General features: G+C 47.1%; 1 protein-coding gene across 1 annotated transcript in view; it reads left to right on the forward strand.

The window, feature by feature from the left end:
- LOC144684493 (tyrosine kinase receptor Cad96Ca) overlaps positions 1–9,755 on the forward strand; it is a 28,587-nt gene extending 18,832 nt beyond the window's left edge. The window contains exons 8-12 of the mRNA XM_078548312.1: positions 4,669–4,800; positions 6,751–6,865; positions 7,305–7,404; positions 8,393–8,492; positions 9,270–9,755. Of these exons, the coding sequence (XP_078404438.1) occupies positions 4,669–4,800; positions 6,751–6,865; positions 7,305–7,404; positions 8,393–8,492; positions 9,270–9,395 (573 nt within the window). The 3' untranslated portion in view covers positions 9,396–9,755. The remainder of the gene's footprint in view (positions 1–4,668; positions 4,801–6,750; positions 6,866–7,304; positions 7,405–8,392; positions 8,493–9,269) is intronic.
- Positions 9,756–9,867: the final 112 nt, after the last annotated feature.

Genomic DNA, 9,867 nt, shown 5'->3' on the forward strand with positions numbered 1-9,867 from the left:
GTAGAGTAAAGGGTTAACATCAGAAACATACATGATGCTGATGTCATTATGATGTCAGATCACACGATTGAGAAGTAAGCGAGATCTGGAAGGTGGAGAAGCTCCAACCTCGTGTAAAGGTTGAAATGTGTAAATACTTGCTGTAAATAAACAGTAATGGTTTTGAGAAACTACAGACTTGAGCAGCATACTTTGGGAGAATAGACAAACCCCAAAATGCCCGTCTAGTCCCCGATCACACAGTGAAACATGGTGCCAGCAAGGAAAAGACCCAGCAGACCTTAAAATGAAGGTACAGGGCTGGCAAGAAAAGAGATCCTCACAGGAAAGACAAAAGAAAGAAAAAAGACCCACCAAGATGTCATCGAAACATTATGGGAGCAGCAGATACAAGTGGAGACACAGACCCAGAGACCAGACAGCAGTGAGCACAGGCCTGAAGCAGCGAGCAGCGGCACAGAAGCAGGAACAATTCCAGGGTTCAGCAGAAACATGGAATTCACATTAACACTCCCAGAACTATTTCAAAGTGCAACAGGCCCATAACTGGGATAACTGGAGAAAAAGGTTCACAAGGTACCAAACTGCTTCAGGCTTACACAAAAAAAGAACAAAAGGACCAGGTCAGTACACTACTGTATGCAGTAGGATCTATCACTGATGACTTGATAGTAAGACAGCGGGTTGATGAGACTTCAATTTCTTATGAAGAAGTCCTGCAAGCTTTCAACTCTTATTTCAGTGTCTGTCTGAATTTAATAATAGAGAGGGTTAAATTTAATAAAAGAAAGCAAGGACCTGGTGAAAGCATGGATTTGTTCATCAATGATCTCTGTAGGCTGGCAGGAAACTGCGAGTTTGGAACCTTAAAGGATGGGATGAATTGTAGTCGGGGTCCTAGGTGAAGCATTTTCAGATCTCTGACAGACAAGAGGGGATTAAACATTAGTGAAAGCAGAGCAGATTGTGAGACAAACAGAAATCAGGAAACAGAATTGGGCATTTGTTCGTGGGGAAGGAGAGATCCCATGGAGAAGGTCGAGTGAAACCATTTAGTTTGTAGGCCAATAGAGAGAAAGTGCGGCAAAGCCTAAGCCCACCAAAACAGGGAAAAGAGCACCATCCGCCATTTTGAAATGTCTTCGGTATGGCAGGAACAAACTGCACAAACGAGAAGAATATCCAGAAGTGGCGGAATAATTGTGGATCCGGAAATTTTCCAGAGGACAAGGTCTCAGCCTAGAATGCATGGAAGGAGCAATATGCCATATGGGCGACATACTTATTCATGGCTCCGTGAGAGACGAGCATGATCGCAGAGTCAGAGCAGTCCTGAGAGTCTTACAGGATGCAGGCTTAACATCGAATGAAAAATGTGAGTTTGCCAAACCTAAGATCAAGTTTCTAGGTCACATGGTACAAGCCACTGGAATCATGGTTGATCCACAAAAAACATAAGTAATCCGAGAATTTCCACAACCCAGGAACATAGCTGAGCTCCAGAGATTCCTCGGGATGGTCAGCCATGTAGGCAAGTTCCTACCAAATTTAGCAGAAGTCAACAAACCCTTGAGACAGTTGTTGAGACAGGGGCAACCGTGGAGCTGGGATGTGGACCAGCAAAATGCTTTTGATAGGATCAAACAACTTCTAATCTCTTCTGAAATCTTGGCACATTACGATCCAGAATAGTAGGGGCAGATACATCGTCTACAGGTCTGAGAGCAGTTTTATTTCAAGTGCAGAGAGACAGAAAGCGTAGACCAATCTACTATGTCTCTAGGTCACTAACAGAAACAGAACAATGATACGCCATGGTAGAAAAAGATGCTTTGGCAGCAACGTGGGCATGTGAAAAGTTTTCAGACTAGGTTATGGGATTGTGTTTCAAAATCGAAACAGACCATAAACCATTAGTCACTCTTCTGAACATGAAAGAAATTGCAAAGCTGCTGCCCAGAATCCAACGGTTCAGACTGAGATTGATGAGATATGACTCCATCACAGAGTATGTGCAAGGGAAGTATTGAACATTGGCACACACAATGGCCTGAATTTTTAGGTCGGCGACCAGCCAGCGTGAAATGTGCGCTGAGAAGCTCAGCGCTGCTGGGGTGGGGGCAGGATGGCGGGCGCTGATGTCAGCTCAGGCACGGATGAGCGCTGACAGAAAGCTCCCTGTAGGCGGAGAGCTGCCTCAGGGAGCTGAAGGCCTGAAAAGCATTAAATAGTTTTTAAAATCAGGAAAAAATGTGCAAACATCACAATCAGTCGCCTGAACATATACACGATAAAAATGCTGACCATAGATTTTTCTTTTTCTTTCATTTAATAACAGAAACCTCATCCTGCTCGTGGATGAGGTTTCATAAAAAATGCAAAGTCTTCCTGGCTGATTCGCCCGTCAGCCAACCATAAGGTTGGACGGACATGAAAAATTGAAGACAGTTGCACCTTTAATTACCTTAATGGGCCTCTTAATTGTCGGCGGATACGCACAAAAGTCGGAAGCACACCCACTGACTGGAATATCGCGCGAGCGAGGGATGACATCTGGACGCTCGCCTGATGTCATCTTGTGCAATTTTGTGTCCGATTGGATTGGGCCTGCACGCGCCCGCCGAGCTAAAACTTCTGCCCACTGTCACAAATATCATCAGAAAGAACCAAACAAGAGGATTTACACTTTGTCAAGGAGGTTGAAGCATATAGATCCTTAATCACTCAGCACTTACCAGCTACTGCAAAAAAGTTGCAGGAAATAAAACAAGCCCCGAAACGAGATGAAGATTGTACTCTCCAAGTACAAGAGTATTGTCTGGGAGGATGGCCAGCCTACATCCCCACTAATCCAATACTACAGCAGTACTTTGAATAGTGCAAGCACCTCACAATTTATTAGTTTTCAATGAGAGAATAGTCATACCGAGAACACTTTGACTTGATATTCTTCAAAGCCTTCACCAAGGTCAACATATTGTGCAAGAGCACAGCAATCAGCCTGTTGGCTAGGCATTACAGGCTCCATGGCAGAAATTATTTCTAACTGTCTCTCTTGAGCTGTAAACAGCCAAGAACAAAAAGAACCACTATTACCTTCTACTTTTCCATGAAGGCCTTGGGACCACCTGGGAAAGGACTTGTTTGAATTTCGGAGGAAGACCTTCCTTATTTTCATTGTTTACCACTCACGGTAGATTGAAATAAACAGATTGCTTGTAATCACAGCTGAAGCAACCATCCAATCCCACAAGAGAATTGCATTCCAGACATTGTAGCATTTGACATTGGGCCACAATTTGCTGATGAGCTATTCCACAATTTTGAAACGAATATAACTTTGTTCATGTAACCAGTACACCTCGCTATCCTCAACTGAATGGAGAAGCTGAGAGAGGGATACGAACTGTTAAAGATTTATTGAAGAAAATTGAAGACCTTCATCTAGCTCTTCTGAGGTATTGAACCTCACCACTACAAAATGGTTTCTCACCATCAGAGTTATTAATGGATAGGAGATTGAGAACAGTTTCCATCTCTAGAGTAGAAACTCAAGCCCAATATGACCACGAGAGGATAAAACAGCATGAGGTAGAAGAAACAGCCAGGCTCAGGACTTTAATCAAAGGCATAGAACACGAGTCACCAGTGCTGAAAGGGAAAGAGTGGGGAAAGAGTACGGGTCTTAGACTAACAGAAGGAAGGCACAATCATTGAAAAAAAAACTCCCCAACCAAGATTGTACCGGATTGGGCCAGGACAGGGTATTGTAAGGAGAAACCACAGAGCCTTAATATCCTTAGAGAGAAAGCCAATAGAAACTTGGACTTACTATTCATATTCTGATGAAGAAGAAGAAAGACTTACCACAAGCTCTACAGCCACCCAGGAGAAGAACACTCAGACCGACAGAAGGGAGAAGGCGGAATATCCTCCACCTCAAAAGATCAGAATGAGATCAGGGAGGTTGGTCAAGGCACCTCAGAGACTAACCTTGTGAAGTCTGAGACTTTGTGGGAAGATGTAGGAGGAAGTAAATATGATAGGGATAAAGACTTGGGGGGAGATGTAAAGTAAAGGATTCACATCAGATGATGATGCTGATGTAATAATGATGCCAGATCACATGACTGAGAAGTAAGCGAGATCTGGAAGGAGGAGAAGCTCCAACCTCGTGTAAAGGTTGAAATGTGTAAATACTTGCTGTAAATAAAGAGAAATGGTTTTGAGAAACTACAGACTCGAGCAGCATACTTTGGGAGAATAGACAAACCCCAAAACCCCTTTCTGGATCCCGACCACACAACGAAACAGGTACAACTCGGTACAGCTCAGCACAGCTTGGCTCGGCTTGGCATGGCTCAGCTCAGAGCTGTATCAGAGTCCTGCATCTACCACTTGGGCTGTTATATGGTTATTTTATTCAGAAAGAGTTAGGAATTATATTGTTATGTGCATGTATATGAATGCCACATCACTCACTACTGCACTACAATATGCCAAAGCTCCAATGTATCATTCTGCAGAAATACATTTGATGTCAGCTCCAGGATTTGTGTCGAAAAGTGTTGATTATTTCAAACTTCTGGGGACCACAAGACATAACGCAAACGCTGCGTCCAATGCTCTGACCCTGGGTCTAACTTTCTGCTGATTTTCTGTTGACAGATTGTTCACCGGGACTTAGCAGCAAGAAACATCTTGGTTGGTCGTTTTCCCCAGGAGTGTAAGATTGCAGAATTCAGCCTTGCAGTCGATCTCTCCAACACTGCAGCCGTGAAGTGTAAGAAAGGAAGAGCGGTTAGTATATCCAGCAATAGCAAACCCACCACTCACTGAACAATCTGCCTCATCGGCTCCTGCTGACAGAATCCTGTGGGAACAGAACACATAGCCCAAAACTGGTGGGCTGCTTGAACAGCTGGGTTATGGGTGTGGGGAAGGATGGGAGAGAGGGGAGGAGAGGACTTTAACTACTGTTTCCATAATTACAGCAGACTTTCAGAGGGATGCAGAAGTGCACAGTCTGGAAAACAATAACACTGTGGTGAGACTGTGAGGAAACAGTCATCTGCCTGTCTGTGTAGGGTCGGCTGCAGGGAGCACAGGCAACAAATCCATTTCCAGTCAGGCAAGGATATCAATTCAGAGTGCAGAAGGCAGCAATATCTGAGCAGAGAGCAGACTGCCCCTTTAGCCAAGCACTGACGCTGGACAGAGCAGTTCAATGTGTCAGTGCCAGTACAGAAGAATAAAGTCGCAGGAACCAGTGCAGTTATTATTTCAGAAAATAGCATAAGTGTGCGAGGCTCTTTATGGTCATCAATGTCTCTGGCAGACTTGTCCCCACCACTACCGTACCCCAATGTTACACAGCGACAGACCTGTCCCCACCAGTCCTGTACTCCAGTGTTATACAGTGACAGACCTGTCCCCACCAGTCCTGTACTCCAGTGTTATACAGTGACAGACCTGTCCCCACCAGTACTGTACCCCAGTGTTATACAGTGACAGACCTGTCCCCACCTGTACTGTACTCCAGTGTTATACAGTGACAGACCTGTCCCCACCAGTCCTGTACTCCAGTGTTATACAGTGACAGACCTGTCCCCACCAGTACTGTACCCCAGTGTTATACAGTGACAGACCTGTCCCCATCAGTCCTGTACCCCAGTGTTATACAGTGACAGACCTGTCCCCACCAGTACTGTACCCCAGTGTTATACAGTGACAGAGCTGTCCCCACCAGTACTGTTCCAGTGTTATGCAGTGACAGACCTGTCCCCACCAGTACTACACCCCAGTGTTATGCAGTGACAGATCTGTCCCCACCAGTGCTGTACCCCAGTGTTATACAGTGACAGACCTGTCCCCACCAGTACAGTTCCCCAGTGTTATACAGTGACAGACCTGTCCCCACCAGTACTGTACCCGTGTTATAGTGACAGACCTGTCCCCACCAGTATTGCACCCCAGTGTTATGCAGTGAGAGCATAAGAAATCGGAACAGCAGTGAGCCAAAGAACCCATCGAGCCTTCTCTGCCATTGAATGAGATCATGGCTGATCTGCTTATGGTCTTAACTCCACATTTCTCCCTGCCCCCCCATAACCCTCGACTCCTTTGTTGACCAAAAATCTGTCTAACTCACCCTTGAATATCTTTGCTGACCCAATCTCCACTGCTCTCTGAGTAAATTCCAAAATTAACTATGTCCTGAGGGAAGAAATTCCTCCTCATCCCCATCTTAAATGGGAGACCCCTTATTTTTAAACTGCCCCTACTTCTAGCTTCCCTCACAAGAGGAAACCGTCTCTCAGCATCTGCTCTATCAAGTCCCATTTGAATCTTACATGTTTCAATGTGATCACCTCTCATTCTTCTAAAGTCTTCTAAACAGTTCAATCTTTCCTCGTAAGACAACCCCTTCATCCCAGGAATCAGCCTGGTGAACCTTCTCCAAACTGCTTCCAATGCAAGTTTATCCCTCCTTAAATAGACAGATTAAAACCGCACACAATACACAATACTCTGGGTGCAGCCTCACCAATGCCCTGTACTCTTGGAGGAAGACTTCCCGACTTTTAAATCAATCCCTCTTGCAGTAAAGGGCAACATTCCATCAGCCTTCCCAGTTACTTGCTGCACCTGCAGACTAACTTTGTGACCCATGAAGGTGTTCCCCACTCTCTCGTTACCCAGCTGCACAGACAGTGACCCTGTGACTGAAGGTTTGATCTTTCTCTGCAGAATCCAAGCATCCCATTCCGCTGGTACCCACCGGAATTCTTTACTGATGGGATTTACTCGCTCCACGGGGACGTCTGGGCATTCGGGATTCTGCTCTGGGAGTTGGAGACTTTGGGTAAGTGCAAGTCAGTGGAAACCATGGAAACATACGCACTTCCCAAGCCCAAGCACCAGAAATACCCCACACCCTCAAATCCCTGACACCCCCACAAATCCTCAAATCTCCAAATCCCCACACCATATCTTGCTCCCTGGCCCTCCAGGTGCATTCCATCCTCCATTCTGCCCGGCCCTACCCCTCTCCTGCTCCCCCTGCACGTCCCCTTCCCCCCTATTTCCTTCCTCCCATGCTCCCCCTCACCACATACTCCCACTCCCACATGCTCCTGCCCCCCGGTGCTCCCCCTGCCCCATACTCCCCCTCCCCTTCCCCATGTGTTATCCTGTGTACAGAATTTTGATTGCGCACTGTTTAAATATACAGAGAACAATGCAGAGTAGACACTCTTTATTGAACAGCCTGTGACCAACTCCTGGTTCCTTTGTCTCTGCAGGGAGTTCCCCATATCCGGAATTCGAGAGCGCCAAGCAGGTAGTGCTGAATGTTTGTGCCGGATACAAAATGAAGAAACCCCCCCATTGTCGAGATGAGATGTACGTGAGCAAACCTTAATTTTCTGCAGAGCGCCCAAAGACCCACCTTCCCTCACCCTCAGCTTCCCTCACCCTCCCTCATCCTCACCCTCCCTCATCCTCACCCTACCTCATCCTCACCCTCCCTCACCCCCCAACAACCTCCCCACAACACCCACCCTCCCTCTAACACCCACCCTCACCCTCCAACACCCCCCCCCCCCCCCCCCGCCATTGATCACTCCAAAATCCACTTTGCCCTTCCATCACCCCCCTCCCTCCCTCAGAGTGCTGCACTGTTGGAGGGTCAGTACAGAGGGAGCGCCACACCATCAGAAGATCAGCACTGAGGGTGTGCCACACTGTCAAAGGAACAGTAATTGTGAACAATATTTATCCCGCAGCCAGCATCAATGAAACAGGTTATTTGGTCATTATAATGGATCTGTGTATGGGATGTTACTGAGTACCAATTGTCCTGTGTCTCCTGCAATACAGCAGTAACAACACTTCCAACGTACACTTTTGGACATCCTGTGGATGTGAAAGGCTCTACAGAAATGCAGGGCATGACTACGGTGGTCCTGATAATAACCAGATACTTGGTTTCATTGATGCTGGCTGCGGGTAACTGTTGGCCAAGGGGCTGAATTCCTGTGCTTAGGCTTATGAACCTTTAGCTGTCCAGTGAGTCGCCATTTAATATCCCAGGAGCAGCAGATAGCATTTAATCGAGGAATCGTGGAGCTCCTCAAGGAAGGAGCTGGAATAGACACGTCAATGTCACGGCCAAGGCCAGGAAATGGGCATCAGTGAAACCTGGAGAGACAGATTTACTCTGGATCAAGCCCCGTGCTATCCCTGTCCTGGGAGTGTTTGATGGGGACAGTGTAGAAGGAGCTTTACTCTGTATCTAACCTCGTGCTGTACCTGTCCTTGGAGTGTTTGATGGGGACAGTGTAGAGGGTTGGCGGTCCAGGTGTTTCTAAGAAATCTCTATTTTTTTCAGTTATGAGGTGATGGATTTTTGTTGGTCGCAGAGACATGAGGAGAGGCCGACACTCAGCGACATCATGAAGTACCTGGAGGATCTGGTGGAGAATGATGCAGTGAGTAGTTGGCTAATCCTTCGGCTGCAGACTGAAGCAGACTCAGTGGGGATTTCTTACTCCAGGTCCCATCTCCACTGACTTAGTCCATGTGGAGTTGAGGTCATTCCAAGCAGCTTTCCTCTGGGAGTGGAGCTAGTGGATGGGGGTCAACAGTCCAGCTTTCTGATCTTCATTTCCCTCTTACTGAGTGTGTGGATATCAGCTGATCATAACTCCAGTTTCGTGAGATACCACAGGGAACTGTCCCCAAGTGAGAGTCAGCACCTTCAGGGACTGTCCCCCAGTGGGAGTCAGCACCTTCAGGAACTGTCCCCCAGTGAGAGTCAGCACCTTCAGGAACTGTCCCCCAGTGAGAGTCAGCACCTTCAGGAACTGTCCCCCAGTGAGAGTCAGCACCTTCAGGAACTGTCCCCCAGTGAGAGTCAGCACCTTCAGGAACTGTCCCCCAGTGAGAGTCAGCACCTTCAGGGACTGTCCCCCAGTGGGAGTCAGCACCTTCAGGAACTGTCCCCCAGTGAGAGTCAGCACCTTCAGGAACTGTCCCCCAGTGGGAGTCAGCACCTTCAGGAACTGTCCCCCAGTGAGAGTCAGCACCTTCAGGAACTGTCCCCCAGTGAGAGTCAGCACCTTCAGGAACTGCCCCAGAGTGAGAGTCAGCACCTTCAGGAACTGGCCCCCCAGTGAGAATTGTTCATTTCAGAAGAAAGTTATTATGATATGCATCCTGGCTCTAAGTGTGGATCCTGACTAACACTCCAATCCCTTTCTCTCCAGGATTACATTCAGGTGGATGACTGCATTGAGCAATATCAGCTGCTGAACACATCCCCGCCTTGGACCCTGCCTCAACCTGCCTATGTTCAGAACACCTATGTCAAGGGCTGGCTGGATTCAGTCTGACACAACCCTGGATGTGGGTGGGGAGTAAGGGCCACACCCCCCCCCTTCTATAAACCCCTGAACCTTCAATGTGCTGGTCAGGAACCAGAATGAACAAAGAACTTTGGTGTGAAGATGGTGGAGTATTTAATATAGACTCTGTTCAGCCATTGCTATGTCCACACCTGTCAATGATTGTTGGGGCTGCAAATATTGAAAGAATTGTCTGTATGTATCAAAAGATAAGTAAAAGGAACAGGAGTAGACCATTCAGTCCCTCCCTTGCTCCGTCATTCAAAAATCATGCCTGATCTGGTTGTGGTCTCACCTCCAATTTCCTGCCTACCCACCCATTAACCCTTGACTCCCTTGTCAGTCAAAAAATCTGTCTAACTCAGCCTTGAATATATTCAACGACCCAGTCGCCACTGCTCTCTGGACTGGGCAATTCCAAAGATTCATGACTCTCTATGAGAAGAAATTCCTCATCTGT

This window comes from Cetorhinus maximus, chromosome 9, assembly GCF_964194155.1.
Source record: "Cetorhinus maximus chromosome 9, sCetMax3.hap1.1, whole genome shotgun sequence".
NCBI lineage: Eukaryota > Metazoa > Chordata > Chondrichthyes > Lamniformes > Cetorhinidae > Cetorhinus > Cetorhinus maximus.